The sequence below is a fragment of the Kogia breviceps genome, chromosome 2 (genome assembly GCF_026419965.1).
Source record: "Kogia breviceps isolate mKogBre1 chromosome 2, mKogBre1 haplotype 1, whole genome shotgun sequence".
NCBI lineage: Eukaryota > Metazoa > Chordata > Mammalia > Artiodactyla > Physeteridae > Kogia > Kogia breviceps.
The window spans coordinates 201732157-201754437 of NC_081311.1; the positions used below are offsets into that span (position 1 = coordinate 201732157).

Consider the following 22281-nt stretch of genomic DNA (forward strand, 5'->3'; position numbering starts at 1 on the left):
TACCCGATTTCAAGGATTAATACAAAGCTATCGTAATCAAGACAGCGTGGTACTGCTGTAAAGACAGCTTAGAGATCAATGGGGTAGAACAGAGTCCAGGAAAAGAGCCACATAAATATAATGAGTTGATTTTCAATAAAGCCACCTACATACGTCAACAAATTAAGGATAATTTTCTTTTAAAAAAATGGTGCTGGGCGACTTCAGTGGTGGCACAGTGGATAAGCATCCGCCTGCCAGTGCAGGGGACACGGATTCGGTCCCTGGTCCAGGAAGATCACGTGCCATGCAGCAACTAAGCCCGTGCGCCACAACTACTGAGCCTGCGCTCTAGAGCCCACAAGCCACAACTACTGAGCCCACGTGCCGCAACTACTAAAGCCCGTGCTCCACAACAAGAGAAGCCACCGCAAGGAGAAGTCTGCATACCACAACGAAGAGTAGCCCCCGCTCGACACAACTCAAGAAAGCCCATGAGCAGCAACGAAGACCTAATGCAGCCAAAAATAAATAAAAATAAAATTGTAAAAAAAAAAAAAAAAAAAGAAAGAAAGAAAATAGTGCTGGAACAACTGGATATCTATCTAGGGAAAAATGAAAGCATCTTGACCCCTACTTCACACCATACAAAAATATAAATTCCCAAATAATAAACCTTAAAGTAAAAGGAGATACTGTAAAAATTCTCGAAGAAAACGCAGGTGAAAGTGTGTGTTAGGCAAAAAATGTTAAGGCGGTACAAAAAGCACTAACTGTAAGAGAAAAAAACCAATAACGGAACTTCATCAAAAGTAAAACATTTTGTTAAAGAAACGAAATGGTAAGTTTTAAGTTGAGAGCACAGTTTTATCAACACGGCTACCTGATAAAGCACTTGTGTCCAGAATATGTAACAAACTCTTACAGCTCAAAGATAAGGCAAACAAGCTGCTGGAGAAAAAGGACAAAGGATTTGAACGCTCACGTCATGAAACAAAGAATACAACGGCAAATAAGCACATTGCAAGGATGAGCCACGTCATTAGTCACTGGGAAAATGTAATTAACACCACACTGCAATGCCACTTGGTAGCCACCAGGATGGCCTAAGTTCAAGGCCCAGCCCGGGAAAGGGTGTGGGGCAGGTGGCCCTCTGTGTGCTGCTGCAGGGCAGGGATACAGAGCAGCAACAAGAACCATAAAGCACTTAAGACTTCACCATGGAGTGTCCAAGGCCTCTATGGTTGACGCCATAAAGAAACCAACTTTGGTACCTACTGAAATACACCGAACAAGATCCGAAATCCCTGCAGCGCACCCGCACGCGGCTGTGCACACTGGCTACCTGCAGGGTCTCTGGCGCCCATCACGTGAAAACAAAAGTAAGAGAAACTAACCGTCTACACGTAAAAAAAGGAAAGCTGTAAGAGTACAAGAAAATGGAAGAATAATTTTATCCTTTTGGAGCAGAAGACATCTTCCTCAGCAAGAGCCCAAATTCAGACGGCATTTAGGAAAAGACCCTGAGAGGCAACTAGAGAAAGATGTACACCCTGTGGGTAGAAGACATCATGAATCAGGCTAACCTAACCCACCGGATGGGGGTGTTGTCACAAATACAGCAGACAACAGATTAACATCCACAGAACATAAAAAATCTCCCAGAAATCAACAAGAAAATGACACCTCGCAGAAAAACAGGCAACGGCTTTGAACATCAAGTATCAGAACAAGAAATACAAACAAGCAGTGAGCACAAAGAATGCCCCCTCACTCATAAGTTAAATTTAAAACACCAATGAGATACCACCTTTTATTTATCAGATTAAAAAAATCAGAAATCCTGAAAACACACTGCACTGGTCAAGGAGTAGGGAACAAGGTCCCCCCCCATGCAATGCTGGTGGGGACATAATTGTTCAACCAACCCGAGGACAGCCGACGGCGCACGAGCAGGGATAGATAATCACATCACGGCCTGTGTGAGCGCGAGAAAGAACCAGGTGACCGGAGACAGCCAGGCCTCCACCTTCCAGGATGGAGTGCAAAGGCAGGGGCCCTGCGGTCCGCCCCGGGCTCACCTGCTCCACGTGGGGCTCCTTGGCGAAGGAGATCCTGGCAATGGAGTGGGATGCGATGCACAGCTCCTGCCCGTTCACCTCGCCCTCCTCCACCTCCACGATGCCTGCAAGGGACACCGTCAGTCCACGCGGCCTGCCCGGGGCTCCCGGCTGCCCTGCGCTGACCACCCTCCTTTGCAGTCAAGGGCTCAACCAATCTGAACGTCGCGTCCATCGAGGCAGTAACTGCCCAGTCATCTGCGATGACCACCCCAGGTATCAAGAGGGAAAAGACACAACTCCTCCTGCAGCCGGGGCAGGTGATCTATGAGGGTTGCCCTGACCCTGGCCCTCCCACTGCCCCCAGCGATCTGACAGGAGGGACACGAGGCCAGGGGAGCGGACGCCCCTCTAGCTGCCCACCAATATCCAGGCTGCCAACACCCTGGGCAGCTCGGCTGGCCCTGACTGTCCACCTGCTTCCAGGAAGTGAGCGCTCACTTGAGCCAGTGAGCAAGGTTAAGGGTCACGTAGTTGGGTGTTGAGTAATTTCGAATTCATGAACGTGGTTAAGTATTTTAGGATGAATTCCCCCTGGGGGCAAAGCAAACTTCCAGACATAAGTTTTGCTCCCTGGTCTAGGTACCCCCAGAGCCCCACCTGCACGGGAAGCTGAGCGACAGCACAGATGCGAGCGCAGAGGGCCGGAAATGAAGCTGGCCTGTTCCCACAGAGCCGCGCCCGCAGCGCCCGCCTGCCGGCCCCCCACTCTCCAGCTCCCCCTGAGCCGTCCAAAGGCCCGACACTGTCCACCCTGAAATGCACCCCCGGGGCCACGCCTGCAGTCGCACAGAAATCGGGGGGCAGATGCCACCCCACCTGCTGGCAGCACACAGGGCACGTGGGTGGAAGGCAGGCCGGCAAGAGGAGTACCTGTGTTCTGGGCGCTGACGAAGGCCACCTTGTTGGTGTCGGGCTCCAGGCGGATGAAGCCACACTCCCTGTGCATGGGCTTGTGGGTGTCCGGGTGGAAGGCGTTGAACCTGGACGGGTAATGCGACAGGTGAAGCCCAGGTGCCCAATGCCCACCAGAGCACATGCCAGACTTCAGGGCCCGCCCCCTCCTCGGTGGCAAGCGTCCCACCCCGACCGTGAAGCACTGCGTGGAAACACAGTCACGTGTAAAGGACGCTGTGCGGAGACGCGGGAGACGGCAGGTGTGGGCACCCCTGCCTGCCGTCTCTCCTCCCTACCCACCCTCCCACCACGGCCTTTTCAGCCCCAGCACCGCACACACTTCTCAGCCTAAGCCCTCCACCAACACAGTAAAGTCCCACCCAATGCCAGGCCTTCCCGCTTCTGAGCTATTATCTTGCTCAGGAGTCCAGTTAGTTCACAGAGTAGGAGAAGAGAACAGGCGACGGGCCAGCGTCTTATCACCCGACACCACTGCAACTTCACGGTGGCGAGTAAGAGCTGCACCTTGACCTGAGAGCGCCGACTCACAACCTCAACACCAATGCTTACAGTCCCGCCAGCACCACGGGTGGCAATCTACTGCCACCACGGATGAACTTCTGACAGGCTGGTGGTGTGACTCCGGCTTACACGCCCTCTTGCGACCACAACCCCTCACTGAGAAATACATCTACTACGTACACACAGACCACGACGTTGACCAAAACACGTATTTTCTACTCTATTTCACTTTTCTTTAACGTTAGTCACAAAACTGAGTGACCAGCATTGAAAGAAAAGTAATTAATGCTAGTCATAAATGTCTCTAATGGGTTACATACAGCTCAGAGTTTAAAAAGACTGCTTTATATCAGGAGTTATTCTGCATGATCCAGAATTTCTACCTTTTGTTTCTGCGCAGGATATTCTTCCCTTAGCCCATTCAGTCAAGAATAATGCGAAAAGGCACGAGACAATATATCCTCCACCACCTCCCTACCAACCCACGCCTGGGGTGCTCCCTACGTAGCCACCCTGCACTGCGAACTGCTTCTTCAGGAGCGGCAGGGAAGTGCTTCGCTGCACGCGAAGAATCTGAGAGCCACGAGACACCGGCTTCTCTGAGCCCTCGGCTGGCTCGGGGCGAGGACTAAATGAAAGCCGGGTCCCCTATTTTCAGTCATCTTGGGGTGACCGATTCCCACACAGGAATACCGCCGGAGATGAAGGGTTTAATGGAGCACACGCACTTATCTCCACGTCTGGATGACCGAGCCTGAGATTCTGTGGTTACCTTCACATTGTCTAAAACATAAGAAGGTACCATCTCCACCCAGAGTGTGTCTCAGGTGCCAGTGCAGGGCAGGAAGAGGGCACCTTTCTGAAACAGACCACCAGGCGCCCTCTGTACCTTCCCACCTGGCGTTCACCTGTCCCATGTCAGAGAGCAGAGCGGCGGGCGGACTCACGAGAAGTTCAGCATGGGCTGGCCCACGTGCGAGATGTGCGCCTCCTCCAGGTACTGGAAGGGCTGCAGGGTCGGGAAGGTCCCGGCTCCCGGCGGGTCTGACAGCCAGGTGCCCAGCATCCAGGACAGCGGCTCCACCACAGGGTTCATTCTGGGGGGCTCTGAGGACAGAAGGAAGAGAGCGTCAGCGGCCGCTGCCAGCGGGCCCTTGGGAGCTTTGTGCGGCTACTCACACCACTCCGTACTGGGCCATACAGCTCACCCTGCGGGGCCCTGAACACGCCACCAGCCACCTGTCAAGAGGGGGAGAAAAAGGCTAAGCAGTTAGCAAACGTCACCTTGCCAGAAGCGGCTTTGGAGCCCTGCAGCACCTCGACGCAGAAGAGGAGAGGGCCTGGCGCGCAAGGAGCGGCCAGAGGCCCCGGGGCCTCCGAGGGGGCTGGGAGAGCGCGCCCCGGCACGGCAGCCTGCTGGCGACGGAGGCAAAGGGCAGCAGGATAGCGGGGAGCGGAGGCTCCGGGGCCAGCAAGGCGTGAAGAGCGTGCCCTGCGGGCCGGACACCACCGTGGACCCAGCTGCCCGGCAGAAGCTGAGCGTCTGCACCAGCAGCTCCCGGTGGGCCTCCTTTAGACCGTTACCCAGAGGGAAAGGACCCACCGTCACTGAAGAGCGAGGGACAACAGCAAGGCCTTGAATGGGGAGGAGCCAGGTGGAAAGGCCCTGGTGACAGCACCATGGCCGCGCCCACTGCCAGGGGCTCCCAGGTGGCAAGCCCAGCCCCATGCCCCGCTCCTGCCCGCCAGCAGTCAGGGGACGGAGCCTGGCTAAGGACCACGTGCCGCTGAGCGGCTTTTCAGAAACAGGCTCACGGCCGCCGTGTACAGTGGACTCGCCCTGAGACCACGGGAAGGCGGGGTTGCAGCCCGCACTTGGCCCACCGGGGCCACAGGGACAGGTGGTCTGAGTCCCAGATGCAGCCAAAATGCTCTTCCCCTATGCCTGCTTCCCACACCTTGTCACGCCTCAAACTCAAGTGCTTTCAGGCAAACAGCGCAAGCGGGACTGAGTGAAAGCAGAAGAGGAGAGAGGCCGGTGTCAGCTGAGCCGCGTGGGAGGCTACACGACTATTTTTCCTTGGCCGCACCATGGGGCTTGCGGGATCTTAGCTCCCCGACCAGGAGTCGAACCCAGGGCCCCAGCAGTGGAAGTGCAGAGTCCTAACCACTGGACTGTCAGGGAAGTCCCAAGGCCACACTATTGATTTCTGGGTTCTATCAACAAGCTCCGAAATGCCAGAGCAAAGGAACCGCTCCTCAGTCACACACACCAAGGGGACGGGAGTTCCAGAAGCATCTCAGCCTCTAAAATCACACAACCTTAGACTAGACTGAAAGCAGTCTGGGAGAATGACACCCAGGGGAAAAGGAGCTCGAAGGGCTCTGGTGGTGGAGAAGCGACAGACGGCATCTAAGAAGAACTGGGGACCACGGAGGAGGGCCAGGATCCCGGCCAGGCCTGGGCATGCGGCGCGAACCGGAGGGTGGGAGGGTGGGGAACAGGGGCTCACACCTCTGACCTCTGAGCCTCATGAGGCCCAAAATGGGCAGGCTTCGGGGGGTGGGGCAGGGTGAAACTCCCTTTCTTTTCCAACCTGGCCATCTCTTCCAGTACTTCCTCTTCAAACTGCCCGTGGAAAGTTAGATAGCGAGGATGGCAACACTGGAGCTTTGACTGATCAAACCTTCATAATTAGACAGCAAAAGAAATTGAAGTCAGGCTTCTAATTACCATCTTTGAAGGAAGTAAAGAACAGAGCTTCCGAATCAACAGTCTGGGCTCCAAGCAGACCCTGCTGCTGACTCTCGGGGACACGGGGCTCATTCATTCATCTGTGCGACGTGCCACACAATCGTCCAGGGAGAGGGGCCCAGCAGCCAGCGGGCGGGAGACAGACACTCGTCCCGGTGAGGGGAGCCGGCTGGACACAAGGAGAAGTAGAAGGGAAGGGGCGGAACCTCCCGGACACTAGGTGAACAGCCAGAAAGGGGCTTGGGGGCTGTGGGGACCTTCTGCAACCGTACTAAGCGGGGCAAGTTTGGCCCCTGGTGGGCGGGGAGAGCCTGCACTGGGGACCGGGGCCGGCGGCGGCTCGGGAGGGCGGACCAGGCGGACAAGCTGTGGACACAAGTTCCCGCAGACACAGGCGGGCTGGTCTTACTGGGCTGGAACAGGCAGCCAGTGTGGCTGGGGAGGGCCGGCTGGGAGGGCCTTGTGAGCCCCTGCACGGGCTCCGGCCTTGCCTCTGAGCAGAGCCTGGAGGTCTGAACAGAAGGGCTGAGGCCTCTGGCTGCAGGAAGCAGCTGGTGGCAGAGAGGGTGGCCCCCGGGTGGGAAGCCAGGACCGGGAGGCAATCCTGCCCTCAGAGCACCCGAGAGAGACGAAACACGCCCACTCGAGACCTGAACATGAGGCTTATCTGGGGCACCCCAAATGTCCTCCGACGTCGGGGGGGATCCAAAGATCACGCAGACAGAGTGCAACTTGGACACAAAAAGGAAGGAAGCTCTAGATGAGGACGACCTTGAAAACGTGGACGACCTTGAAAATGCACGCTGAGAGAGGGAAGGCGGACGCCGAAGGCCGCTCGGTGCGCGATCCGGTTTGTAGGAAACGCCAGAAGGGCAGGTCCACAGAGAAAGCAGAGCAGCATTCTGCACAGCAACACGGGTGGCAGGGACACGGGGAGGGAACGCGGATCCGAGGATCCTGAGGCCACCAGAGCCCTCCCTGCCATCCAGGTACAGGCCAGGCCGTCCAACACTGAGCCTGTGAAAGGTGGCTAGTCCGCTGAGACACGCTCTAAGTGTAAGACACACTGAATTTCAAAAACTCAGTCCGAAAAAAGGAACTTCAAGTAAATCAGCAATTTTCAAGTATTGGCGGTTACACGTTGAAATAATAAAGTTTTATATAATATTGAGTTAAATAATTTACTAAAGTTAACTTCACTTGTTCCTCTTTACCTTTTTAATACATTTAGTAGAAAAATTTAAAATTAGGTAGGAACTCAGGCCACATTCCTGTTGACAGCACTGGAAAGGCCAGTTTTCAACACTCAGGGAATGCTGTCCTGTGAGTTCCCCGAGGGTGTTCCTAGAAGACAGACTTCACCAAAAGGCGATGCGAGATGATGGCAGAGGAGTCGCAGTAAGTCCTGAACGTGTTCCACGGGACAGCAGAGGCGAGCATGGGCACGGGCGGTGGGTGCTCCAGCCGTACACACAGACACCGCGGGAGGAGCGGGAGCCTGGGGGGCAGGGCGCTCTGCCGGCCCCTCGCGGAGGGGCCACGGCCCCAAGGCTGCCCAACCAAGAACAGACCACGTGGGAAAGATTTACCTTAAAAACAAAACACAGCAGGCACACTGTAAAGCACTAAGACAGAACTAACACCAAATACGCCTGAAGTCACATGTTAAAAAAGCTCTTCAGAATGAATCACAAAGCAAGATCCTCAGACACTTGCTGTAAACAAGAGAAGCACCTAAAATAATTTGGAAAAGCACCAGAAGGTGGGGCAAAGGCAAGCAGCAGGAAATCAGGTGTCATGACCCTAAAATCAGGTAAAATGAAGTTCAAGCCAAGACTCCTTCCAGCAGACAAGGAACAGCTTCTCAGAACGAGAAGGGCGGCAGGTCACCGTGCAGATTATCGGCGAACACGAATGCATCGAATGCAGCAGCAATGTTTATAAAGCAGAAATTACTGAAGACATTCAGATGTTGACAGAAAGAAACTAAAGGAAATCTCCATTCATGTCTATGTCCAAGTAAATAATATTCAAATAACGAAATAGAAAGCTTATACAATATAATTAAGAGGTGGTTCTAACATACACTGAATTTTCTCGCTTAAAACTAATACTCCTTCAAGTTCCTCTGAAAGACTCATGAAGACTTACCTTATAAGGGGTCAGAGAAAACCTGTAAGTTTCAAAAACTATAAAGAGTTCCCACCACACTGTCTGATCACAACGTGAGACTAGAAATTAAAATAGTACAGATATTCCTTAAAAACACACCACGGGGCTTCCCTGGTGGCACAGTGGTTGAGAGTCCGCCTGCTGATGCAGGGGACACAGGTTCGTGCCCCAGTCCGGGAAGATCCCACATGCCGCGGAGCGGCTGGGCCCGTGAGCCATGGCTGCTGAGCCTGCGCGTCCGGAGCCTGTGCTCCGCAACGGGAGAGGCCACAACAGTGAGAGGCCCACGTACCGCAAAAAAAAAAAAAACCCACAAAACCAAACACGCCACGAAAGAGACTCCAGACACAAAAACGTACACATTCCACGACTCCACTTTTAAGAATGTTAGACCAGGCCTGTGGATCTATGGGAGGGGGGAGTCAGAAGGCACCAAAGAGCCTGGGGGTGCTGGCTGAGGGCTCTGCACCCGTCAAACCTCATCCAGGGGACACCTAAGCTGTCTCACTCACGTAAATGCGACCTCAGTAGAAACATTAGGAGGTGAAACTTCGGCAAAACAAAGCATCAAAAGAAAGCAGAGCTGCCCGCCTTTCCCTGGCCTGCTGGCTGTGCGACAGCAGCACGGGGCGGCTTTGCCTCCTGGGTCTTGGGTCCCCACAGGGGGACTGCTGCCCTGCAAGGACCGGCTCTCCGTTGCATGTATTCTGTGTTTTGGGTTTTTTTTGCGGTACGCGGGCCTCTCACTGCTGCGGCCTCTCCCGTCGCGGAACACAGGCTCCAGACGCGCAGGCCCAGCGGCCACGGCTCACGGGCCCAGCCGCTCCGCGGCATGTGGGATCTTCCCAGACCGGGGCACGAACCCGTATCCTCTGCATCGGCAGGCTGATTCTCAACCACTGCGCCACCAGGGAAGCCCCGTATTCTGGTATTTTAAGAGAAACCAGAAATATTGACTTTGGGGGTAAAATATCCCAATTTCTAAACATGTGTTCAAATTAAAACAAGAACACACTGTGGTGAGTCTCACCCCCTCGTCCCCAGCGGTCCCAGTCCATGAGCTGTCACAGCCTTGGCCTCACGACACAGGGCTTGTGGAGGGCCCGGCGCTCCCCTGGTCCCAGGGTCAGGGCTCGTGCGTGCTCCCCTCGCAGCCTCTCGTCCCTTCTCTCTTCCAGCCCGAGTGAGAGGCTGGTGACACCAGTGACCCCCCTGCAACCTGAACCAATGGCTCCCAGAGTGTCAAGGGACATTGCAGCTGCCCTCAGCTGGGTTTCTAAGTGAGGAAGTAGGTTCTGCAGTCTGAGATGCACAGGGATGCTGCCTGCGTACGGACAGGCCCGCTGCCCTGATGTCAGCATGAAACCAGCAGCCTGAACAGTGCGGGAGAACAGCCACAGGACCTGCTGGGAGAGGCCTGTAAGGACGCGGATGTGGAGGTCCACGAGGAGAGCACAGCCGGTCCAGTGGGAAAACGGGGCTGCAGAGCCTGCGAAGTCTACCTGCAGGGATGCTCTGCCGCCCCCAGCCCCCAGGGGCCCAGGCACTCGCCGCTACACCAGCAGCTGGAAGGTGGGGGGAGGCGGAGCAAAGACGGATTAAAGATGGACCTGGGGGGTCTCCAGTGCACCCTCGTTTGCTAGGAGGCAAGAGAGGATTTGTTGGTTTTGGGGCGGTTTTTGCGGTACACGGGTCTCTCACTGTTGTGGTCTCTCCCGTAGCGGAGCACAGGCTCCAAACGCGCAGGCTCAGCGGCCATGGCTGACGGGCCCAGCCGCTCCACGGCATGTGGGATCTTCCTGGACCAGGGCACAAAACCGCGTCCCCTGCATTGGCAGGTGGACTCTCAACCACTGCGCCACCAGGGAAGCCCAAGAGAGGATGTTTTTATAAGAAACTCCAGCAAGATGCAGGAACTGCCTCAGGGACATGGAGACAAGACAGGAGGCGCACAGGTGGAAAAGGGCTCCACTGAGGGTCCTCTGAAGGGACAAGAGCCCAGCTGCCCTCGAATGGGTAGGACGGGGCATGGGGGCGGCTGGCTGACATACGCAGAGCCCAGCTGGTCCCGGGAGAGTTGGGCTGGTGGGCCTGAGGCGGGCCTGGACCACGCGGTTTACACCTGCAGGGTCATGGGACAAGATGGCAGGGCTGGCCGGTGGCCCACTACCACTGGTCCCACCTGGCTTCCTCGTTCCAGGGTAGCAGCCCCGGGCCAGGTCTGAGCGAAGGCTACCACCCACCAGGCTCAGGCAGGGGAGGAGCTGGGTGTGCAAACCACAGCCAGGTGAGGCGAAAGGTGGGGTTGACCAGTCCCGGGGATGGGGACCAGGGAGGTGGCCAAGGGGACTGAGGGTGGGAGTCAGACACCTGGAGGAGTGTCGCCAAAACCAGAAAATGGGAAGCGAGGCTTAAGATGCGACGTAGGTTAGGGAGTGAATGAGGACAGAAGGTGGGGGGGGCGGGGGGAGAAGTCCAGGCGCGGCCAGCGTCCCGGGGGGTTGGCACTATCAGGGCGGCGGTGTGGGCCACACGAGCCAAGGTGGACACTGCCACCAGCACAGGTCAGGACCACCAAAGAGGCGGACTCAGCCAGGCACAGGTTCCTGGACAGAGGGTGGGAGGGTGTTTCGGGAAGAGCAGGCGGGGTGGGGTGACAGCTGAGGGCCTCGCTCCCCGCCTCTAGGAGATTCAGCTCCACACGCACTCATCAGGGGACTCGGCAGGACTGGACGGTACACACGAGGCCACGTGGAGCCTTCCCAAGCTGAGGTTCCTTGAGTCCTCAGGAAATTGAAGCCCTCGCTCAGGTGTCGGCTGTCACTGAGCACGGAGCTAACATGTGATGAACTGTCATCACACTAAGAAAGTGGAAGGGGCAGCAGTGTGGTTATAAGGCTGTATATTAAAAAAGACTAGAAAATTCTAAGATGACTCTTCTTTTAAAAGCCAGAAGAAACACTGTGAGTAGAAATGGAGCGCTTACTTGGAAAGGAAGGAGCACGCTGTTAAATAAACGTCAGCAGACTCCTGGTGCGGCCCGAGCGCAAGGTTACAACGCAGAAGGTCCGACACCTGGCTCTGCTCCGAGAAACGCTTCAAATCCAGCCCTCCTGGCTTGCTGTCACTTGCTCTTAATCATAATGAATTTCAATGTGGACAAGGACAACAGTCAACAGTTGGGTGTGGGCAGGTCCCCGAAGGTTGGCTGCCCCGCCCTGCGCCCACCCGGAGCTGCAACTGCTGGGGAGCCACTGTCAGCTCCTTGTTTGCACTGAAATGCTGCAGGGCAGAAAGACCAACAGGATACTTCTAAAATCCAAATGTCAAGTGACGTGAGCCTATACATATGCCAGAATCCATCCAACTATATCCTTAAGATTTGTGTATTTAACTCTATATAAGTTATACTTCATTAGAGGAACAAAAATAAAATGAATTTAAAAGTCAAACAAATGAGAAGTCTAATAAATAGGAAATCTAGCCTACTTGCCCCTTTCAACCTCTTCAAGGAAACCAGACAGGCTTTTCTATGCATTTTTTTTTCCTGATTTCATTTTTCTTTTATTAAGATCTCAACCAAAATGCAAAAACAAAAATTTAAATTTTCATTTTTTTTGGCTCAAGACAGTGAAAGCAGGCTTACCCATCCCTAAGTTTTCTACCTTCCGGACACCGTCAAGGTTCTTCAAGGTTGTTTGCTGCCAATACACGGGAAATGTTTGCACCTGGCTGTTAGCAGCTCGGCAGGAAGTGACTGCCAAACCTGAAGGATGCATTCTGGGAACTGTAGTTGCACGATAAAGGGGGATTCCTCAGGAGAAAGTGGAAGACAAGGACAGAACAGAGATGACCGAATCTTGCAGCTGAGAGGGGCTCTGGAGGGCAAGGCGAGCTTATGGAAGTCAGACAGGCCAGAGGGGCGAGCCGTGGAGCAGAGCGAGGGGTGGGGCCCATACCCTCTGCCGGACGGCCCTGATCAGCAGGGAAAGCACGCAGGCCAAGCACGCAGCAAACGCTCTTTCTGGAGCACGCACTCTGGAAACTCCGGCCGTGTCCCCTTCTGTGTCTACTGGCAAATGTGTCAGCAGACAGGCCCAGGACCCCCAGGGTGGGAAATGAGCACACCTGTCCACTGGGACCTAGGGGGACACCTGCCTGGTGGCACCCACACCCATATCGCTTTGCGTTGACATCAGAGTTCCCGCCAGGACAAAGAGAAGATGACGCCAACTGCACACACATAGGGTGCAGAGCCCAGGTGGCCCAGCCAGAGCTGCTGTCCCAGGCACAGAGGGCATACACGTGGCACACATGGTCCGGCTGGTTCCCACTGGACTGGCACCCCAGGGGAAGCTGTTCTTTTAAAATGATGGCAAGGCCCTCACTTCATAACCCAGGAAATGGAAAGGCACCCACGCACACGGGGTAAAAGAAATGACAGAAAACAGAGCATGTTTTCTATAAAATACAAGAGACATAAAAAGAGATCAAGTTATTATTATTTGCGGATAAATGTTATGGTTGGTTATCTAGTTAATCCAAAAGTCTCAACTGAGAAACTGTTAGAATTAATAACTGAATTTGTTAAGGTGGCAGTTACTAAAATGGGCAGCTTTCCCGCGAATTAAACTCAACAGGGGAGGGGCCGCCACCTTCCACTCTGACACGTAGAGCTTAGAAGTCATAACTCCTATCTTTACAAGAAAAACACTGGGGGCTTCCCTGGTGGCGCAGTGGTTAAGAATCCACCTGCTAATGCAGGGGACATGGGTTCGAGCCCTGGTCCGGGAAGATCCCACATGCCACGGAGCAACTAAGCCTGTGCACCACAACTACTGAGCCTGCGCTCTAGAGCCTGTGAGCCACAACTACTGAAGCTCGCGTGCCACAACTACTGAAGCCCGCGCGCCTAGAGCCTGTGCTCTGCAACAAGAGAAGCCACCACAATGAGAAGCCTGTGCCCCGCAACAAGGAGTAGCCCCCGTTCACTGCAACTAGAGAAAGCCCACGTGCAGCAACAAAGACCCAAAGCAGCCAAAAATTAAATAAATGAATAAATACATTTTAAAAAAAAGAAAAGAATGGAAAAACACTGAAAGAACTGAAAATCAATGACTGTCCTTGGACCCATCAGAGAAGTGCGGCCACAGATGTCTCCCCCAAACGTGCAGAAACGTGCTCACCTGGAGCAGAAGCTGGCGGGAACCCTGGACCAGACACTGGGCTGAGTGCGCAAGACTGAGAGAGTAAGCATCTGCGGGGCCACAGTCTTGCAAGCCCCATACTTTCATGGGGTTCATTTCCAGAAACCCACCAAGTTCTCATCACAAAAAGCCAAGAAAAAAATCACAGGGATCCCTGGCAGGGTAGGGTAAGGGAACCATTTTGAAATAAGCCCAGAGCATTCTCCAAAACAAAGTCCTATTCTGCAGTGAAAAGACTTCACCAGAGGTTGATCCCACCTGGGGGAAGGGCTCTTTCCCACTCGGCCCCCCTGGCCTTCCGGTCTTACCCCAGGGAGGGGAAAGAAGGGGAAGAAACACTTGTGAAGGTCACAGCCCAGGAATACAGGCCACTAAAAGGCTGAAGTTTAATCCTAAGATTATAAAATGCTTCCCTTCCCCCACACCACTCCTCAGGGCTCCAGCATAACAACAGGATTACAGGGGAAAATGCCCCAAGATACAGACTACGAAAACAGCCTTCAGAGAAACCCAAAGACAACAGGGGAGACAAAAAATAAGGACATGGAGGAATCTGAAGCCTTGGCACGTACAGCTGCAGCTGCAGGAGAGATGAGACACGGCCCAATCGCTAGTCAGGTTACGGCAACACTTCAAGCCCATCTACATCAGTTTCCACTGTGATACATACACCATATATCCACCTTTCCAGAAAATTACACAGCATGCTAAAAAGCAAGAAAAAAAAAACACAGTCTGGAGAGACAGAGCCTGACTCAGATATGGAAGAAATTCTGGAATTATCAGATTAATATGCTAAGGATGCTAATGGAAAAAGTGGACACCATGCAAGAAGAGATGAGTAACATCGGAGGAGAAAGGAAATGCAGACAAAGAATCAAAAACACTGATGGGGCTTCCCTGGTGGCGCAGTGGTTGAGAATCCGCCTGCTGATGCAGGGGACACAGGTTCGTGCCCCGGTCCGGGAAGATCCCATGTGCCATGGAGCGGCTGGGCCCATGAGCCATGGCCACTGAGCCTGCGCGTCCGCAGCCTGTGCTCCGCAATGGGAGAGGCCACAACAGTGAGAGGCCCACATACCACAAAAAACGAAAAACAAAAACAAAAAAAACGCTCATGGACAAGGCTGTGAAAAGAGTCAGGGAGTCTGAAGATATGTCCATGGAAACTTCCCCAACTGAAATGCAAAAAGAAAAAAGAACAAGAACAGAATATCAGGGAAATGTGCAACAATTAAAAAGTGATACATATGCATGATAGGAATAAGAAGAAAGGAGATAAAGAAATATGTGAAGTAAAAAGAGCTGAGAATTTTTCAAAATTAATGACAGACACCAAACTACAGATCCAGGAAGCTCAGACAATACTAAGCAAAATAAATACCAAAAAATCTACATCTAGGCATATCATATTCAGACTGCAGAGAACCAAAGACAGAGTATCTTGAAAGAGGTCAGAGGGGGAAAAACCTTATCTACAGAGTTAAACCGATAAGAATTACAGCGGACTTCTCATTAGAAGACATGCAAGCAGGAAAAGTGTAGAGTCCTACATCCAGTGAAACTATCCTTCAAAAATAAAGAGGAAATAAAGACTTTTTCAAACAAAAACTGAGAGAATTCACTGCCAGCAGACATGCCCTGCATGAAATATTAAAAGTTCTTCAGGGAGAAGGAAAATGATATAGGTCAGAAAACTCACATATATATATAAAGAAAAAAGCACTGGAGAAGGAATAAATGAAGGTAAAAACAAAATGCTTTTTTTTTCTTATTAATTGACACAATAAACAAAGGTTTCTTCAAATTTTTAGTAGTAACAGGGTGATTATAGCATAAGTATAAGTGAAACGAATGACAGCAATTTCATAAGGGACACTCTGTTAAAGGCACCTGCACTACCCATGAAGCAGTGTAGTGTTATTTGAAAGTGGACATAGATTAGTTGTAAATGTATATTGCAAACTTTCAGACAACCACTAAAAAACTTTTTTAAAAGAAGTGTAATTGATATTCTAAGAAGGGAGAGAAAATGGAATCAAATAAAATGCTCTATTAAAAACAGAGAAGGCTGAAAAGGAGAGGAAGAAAACAAAAGAAGCAAATGGAAAGCAGTCACAAACATGTTAGACATCAATCCAGCTGAAGCAATGACCAGTTTATGTTTGAGTGGCCTAAGACCACCCATCAAAAGATGGAGACCATTAGAGCAGATTGAAAAAAGAAAAGAACCACTATATGTTGTCTATAAGAGACGCACCTTAAATATAAAGACAGATTAAAAGTAAAGGGATGTAGAAAGATATATCATGGTGACAAGAATCAAAAGACAGCTGGAATAGCCGGAAAGCAGACATTAGGACTAGAAAAATTACCAGGGGCAAAGAGCAGCAATAGCATATAATAACCAAGAGGCCAAGTCTCCAAGAAGATTAATAATCCTCAGTGCTTATGTACCTAACAACAAAGCATCCAAATATGTGAGACAAAGCCTGACAGAACTGCAAGGAGAAATACACAGATCCACTCTCACAGCTGGAGACTTCAACACACTACAAGGAATGGACAGATCCAGCAGGCAGAAAATCAGCAAGGACGCAGATGAACTCACCAATCAACTGAATATAACTGATCTCTATGGACCACTATGGTGGCTAATTTTAGGTTTCAACTTGACTGGGCTAAGAGGATGCCCAACTAGCTGGTAAAACATTTCAGGGGGGTGTCTGTGAAGGTGTTTCCAGAAGAGATTAGCATCTGAATTGGTGCACTCAGTAAAGCTGATGGCCCTCCCAATGTGGGTGGGCCTTGAGGGCCTCAACAGAATAAAAAGGCTGAGGAGGGGCAAACTTGCTCTCTGTGTTTGAGCTGGGGCACCATCTCCTGTCCTGGGGCCTTCAGATGGACCAGGACTTCCCTAGCCCCTCCCAGGCCTTTGAACAGGGACTGATTTATTCCACCAGCTTTCCTAGTTCTCGAGCTTGTCATACATAATGGTGGGAGCCAATTCCTGTACTAAATTTCTGTACACACACACACACACACACACACACACACACACTACTGGTTCTATTTCTCTAAAGATCCCTGACTAACCACTAGTTCAATCAACAACAACAGAACACACATTCTGCTCAAGGTCAAGCTCACAAGAAACATTCACCATGACAGGCCACATTCTGAGCCACAGAACACATCTTAACACATTTAACAGGACAGAAATCATACAAAATACGTTCTCAGACCACTGGAATTAAATCAGTAACAGCAAGATGCCTGAAACATTCCAAAATACTTGGAGATTAAACAAGACACTTTTAAGAACCAAGTGGGTCAAGAAAGAAGCCTCGAGAGAAATAAAAAATACTTAAACTAAATGGAAATGAAAATACAACTTATCAAAATTTGTGGGATGCAGAAAAAGCAATACTTAGAGGCAAATGTATATTAGAAAAGTAGTATCTGAAATTAATCATCTAAGTTTTCACATTAGGAAAGCAGAGAAAGAAAAGCAATTAAGTTGAAAGCAGCCAGAAGAAAAGGAAAAAAAATTAGAGCAGAAACTAACGAAATTGAAAACAGGAAAAAAAAGAAAATCAACAAAATCCACGATTGGGTTTTCAAAAAGATCAATAAAATTGAAAACAGGAAAAAAAAGAAAATCAACAAAATCCAAGATTGGTTTTTCAAAAAGATCAATAAAATGGATAAAACTCTAGCCTGGTTAACTAAGGAAAAAAAGAGAAAAGACACAAATTACCAATATCATAAATAAAAGAGGAACATCACTACTATCCCATGGACATTAAAAGGTAAAAAAGGCATACTATGAACAACTTTATGCCTACAAATTTGATAATTTAGGTGAAATGGATCAATTCCTTGAGAGACAAATACTAGCAAAATTTATACCAGGAGAAATAGATAAATCTGAATAGGCTGTATCTATTAGAGAAATTGAAGCAATAATAAATAACCTTCTAAAACAGAAAGTACCAGGTCTAGATGGGTTTCTAGAATATTGGTGAATTCTACCAAACATTTAAGGAAAAAATTTTACCTATTCTTTACAATCTCTTCTGGAAGGTAGAAGCAGAGGGAATACCTACTAAGTCATTCAATTGAGGCCAGCATCACCCTAATACCAAAACCAGACCAAGACATTACAAGAAAGGAAAACTACAAATATCTCTCTCATCAACATAGATGCAAAACTCCTTAACAAGAGCAAATGGCATCTAACAACGTAAAAAAATAAAAATTATACACCATGACCATGTGGGTTTATTCCAGTATACAAGGCTGGTTCAGCACTCTAAATTCAGTTAATACACTCCGTCACATCAACAGGCTAAAGAAGAAAATTCAAATGATTATATCAATGGATGTGGAAAAAATGACAAAATCACTTTTCATGATAAAACTCGCAATAAACTAGGAATAAAGGGGAACTTCAACTTGATAAAGAACATCTATTTAAAAACCCCTACAGATAGGAATTCCCTGGCAGTCCAGTGGTTAGGACTCCATGCTTTCACTGCTGAGGGGAGGGTGCAGGTTCAATCCCTGGTCAGGGAACTAAGATCATGCAAGTCGCATGGCGTGGCCAAAAAAACCCCCCCAAAACCAAAAAAATTCTACAGTTAATGCCATACTCATGGTGAGAAACTCAAAGCTTCCCTACAAAGATCAGAAACAAGGCAAGGATGCCCCCTCCCCACTCATACAATGAACTGGAAGTCCCAGTTGATGTTACAAGAGAAGAAAAGGAAATAAAAGGTACACAGAGTGAAACAGAAAAATAAAACTGTCTTTGTTCTCAGATGACATGATCGTCTATGTACAAAATCCTAAAGGATCCACAAAAAAACTACTGGAGTTAATCAGCAATTATAGCAAGGTTGTAGGATATAGTGTTAATGTACTGAAGTCAATTGTTTTCTTATATACTCGCAATAAACAACTGGAATTTTAAATTAAAAAAACAATAACGTTTATACTTGTGCCAAAAAAAGAAGGAAATATTTAAGTACAAATCTAATGGAATATGTAAAGATTTATGAAGAAAACTACAAAACTGATGAAAGAAATAAAAGAAGATCTAAATAAATGTTTGGATACTCTATGTTCCTAGACTGGAAGAGTCAATATTGTTAAGATGGTCAATTCTGCCCAACTTGATCTATTGATTCAACACAATCCCAATCAAAATCTCATCAATCATTTTGTGGATACTGACAAACTGATTCTAAAGTTCATATGGAGAGGCAGAAGACCCTGAATAGCCAGCACAATATTAATGGAAAAGAACAAAGTTGGAGAACTCACAGTACCCTATTTCACCTATTATAGAGCTACAATCATCAATAAAACGTGGTATTGGCGAAAGAACAGATACATCAATCAGTGGAACAAAACAGAGTTCAGAACTAGACCACCACAAACAGAGGCAACTGATTTTTTACAGAGGAGCAAAGGCAATACAACAGAGAAAGAACAGACTATTATTCAACAAATGGTGCTGGAACTGGATGACTAGACTGAAGAAAAGCATCTAGACACAGACCTTACACCTTTTACAAAAATTAACTCAAGATGGATCACAGGCCTCAATGTAAAACGTTAAAGTGCAAAACTTCTTAAAGAGACAAAAGAGAAAATCTACGTGACCTTATTTGGCAATGAGTTTTTAGATACAACACCAAAGGCACAATCCATGTAAGAAAAAAACTGATAAGGACTTTATTAAACTTAAAAATTTCTGTTTTGCAAGATGCTGTTAAGAGAATAAAATTAAAAGAGAATAAAAAGACAAGCTACAGACTGGGAGGCTATATTAGCCACCCCTTACCAACTCCAAGCTACAGTCTGAGAGGCTATATTAGCCACCCCCTACCAACCCCTCCAATGCCCCCAACCCTGCCTAAAAGCTGCACTTGTCACCTTCCCTGCCTCCTTCTTTGGACTCTAGTTTTAGAAAAATTCATGTTCCTAACCCATGTTTGGTTTTTTCCTACCATTTCTATCTCAAACATTTTCATATATTTAACTTTATTACATAAAGAAGTAAAACAAAAAAGGACTTGTATTCAAAATATACAACAAACTCTTAAAACAATAATAAAACAACCTAATTTAAAAATAGGAGAACCATCTTTGAAAAGATGAACAAATTCAACAAACCTCTAGCTAGATGGAGACGAAGAAAAAAGAGAGAAGACTCAAATTACTAAAAATAGAAATGAAAGTAGGGATATTACTACTAATTCTACAGAAATAAAAAGGACTATGAAAGGACTATGGACAATTGCATGCCAACAAACTGAATAACCTAGATGAAATGGACAAATTCCTAGAAACACAAAACCTACTAAGACTAAATCACAAACAAATAGAAAAGCTGAATACACCTACAACTAGTAAGGAGATTGAATCAGTAATCAAAAACCTCCTGAAAAAGATGAGCCCTGGACCTGATGGCTTCACTGGTGAATTCTACTGAACATTTTAAGAAGAACTAACAAAAATCCTTCTCAAACGTTTCCAAAAAAATTGAAGAGGAGGAAACATTTCTAACTCATTGTATTGAGGCCTGAATAACCCTGATACCAATGCCAGACAAAGATACTCCAAGGAAAGAAAACTACAGGCCAATATCGCTTCTGAACACTGATGTAAAAATCCTCAACAAAATACCAGCAAATGGAAGTTAGCATCATATTGAAGGATTACATACCGTGACTACGTGGGATTTATTCCTGGAATGCAAGGATAGTTCAACATACAAATATCAATCAGTGTAATATGCCACACCAACAAAATGAAGGGAAAAGAACACATGATCATCTTGATGCAGAAAAAGCATTTGACAAAATTCAACACTCTTCCATGACAAAAACACTCAACAAAATAGGGATAGAAGAAAACTACCTCAACACTATAAAAGCCATATATGAAAAGCCCATAACAAACATAATACTCAATGATGAAAGACTGAAGCTTTTCCTCAAAGATCAGGAACAAGGCAACGCTGCCCACCTCACCTCTTCTATTCAACATAGTACTCAAAGTTCTAGCCAGAGCAATTAGGCAAGAAAAAGAAATAAAAGGAATCCAAATTGGAAAGGAAGAAGTAAAATTATCCGAGAGGACATGACCTCATATGTAGAAAATCCTAAACACTGCACAAAAAAGCTATTAGATTATAGGTCATATAACTCAGTATCAAAAAACCAAACAGCCCAATCCAAAAATGGGCAGAATACCTAAAAAGACATTTCTCCAAAGAAGACATACAAATGGCCAACAGGCACATGAAAAGGTGCTCAACACTGCTAATTATTAGAGAAATGCAAATCAAAACCACGATGAGTTATATCACCTCACACTTGTCAGAATGGCCATCATCAAAAAGTCTGCGAATAATAAATGCTGGAGACGGGCGAGAAAAGGGAACCCTCCTGCACTGTGTGTGGGAATACATATTGGTGCAGCCACTATGGAAAACAATATGGAGGTTCCTAAAAAAACTAAAAATAGAGTAACCATAGGATCCCACATAGAGGAGTGTGCAATCCCACTCCCTGGCATATATCTGGAAAAGATGAAAACTCTAATTCAAAAGGATACATGCACCCCAATGTTCATAGCAGCCCTATTTACAACAGCCAAGACATGGAAACAACTCAAGTACCCATCAGCAGACAACTGGTTTAAAAAGAAATGTGGTATATATGTACACAATGGAATATTACTTGTCCATAAAAAAGAATGAAATACTGCCATTTGCAGCAACATGGATGGACCTAGAAAATAACATAATAAGTGAAGTCAGACACAGAAAGACAAATATGTGATATTACTTACGTGTGAAATCTAAAAAATAATAGAAATGAATCTATATACAAAATAGAAAGAGACTCACAGACATAGAAAGCAAACTTCTGGTTATCAAGGGGAAAGGGAGGGGAGGGATAAATTAGGACTAGGGGATTAACAGATATATGCTACTACCTATAAAATAAATAAGCAACAAGGATTTACTGTAGAGCACAGGGAACTATATTCAATATCCTGTAACAACCTATAATGGAAAATAATCTGAACAAAAAAAAAAGACTGAATCACTTTGCAACACAATATTGTAAATCAGCTATACTTCAATTAAAGACAAAATGAGACATCAATAAACCCATGGTGATTCATGGTGAGCCAGATAAGGTAATTTGGTAATCCTTTAGGAAAAAAAAAAGCTGTTGGATCTAATAAATGAATTCATCAAATTAGCAAGATACAAAGTCAACACACAAACATCAGTTGCACTTCTATACACAAACCATGAACATGAACATTCTGAAAAGGAGATAACAGAAACAATCCCATTTATAATAGCATCAAAAAGAATAAAATACTTTGAAATTAGCTTAACCACGGAGGTGAAAGACTTGTACAATGAAAACTACAAAACATTTCAGAAAGCAATTAAAGAAAACATAAATTAATGGACACACATCCCATACTCATGGACTGGAAGGCTTAATATTGTTAAACTGTCAATATTAACCAAAGCCATCTACAGATTCAGTGCTATCTCTCTCAAAATCCCAATGTTTTTTGCAGAAATAAAAAA

At 48.0% G+C, this 22281-nt stretch overlaps 1 protein-coding gene across 4 annotated transcripts in view; it reads right to left on the reverse strand.

Annotated features, from left to right (window-relative positions):
- THAP4 (THAP domain containing 4) overlaps window positions 1-22281 on the reverse strand; it is a 42755-nt gene that overhangs the window by 10769 nt on the left and 9705 nt on the right. For 2 of the 4 annotated variants that reach the window (XM_059051789.2, XM_059051791.2), the window contains exons 3-5: window positions 4466-4625; window positions 2973-3082; window positions 2061-2164 (exon numbers count right to left, since the gene is read on the reverse strand). In XM_059051789.2, coding sequence (XP_058907772.1) covers window positions 2061-2164; window positions 2973-3082; window positions 4466-4625 — 374 coding nt within the window. Of the gene's footprint in view, window positions 1-2060; window positions 2165-2972; window positions 3083-4465; window positions 4626-12091; window positions 12210-22281 lie in introns of those variants that run through there. The other 2 variants (XM_067027396.1, XM_067027395.1) reach the window with 2 other exon arrangements.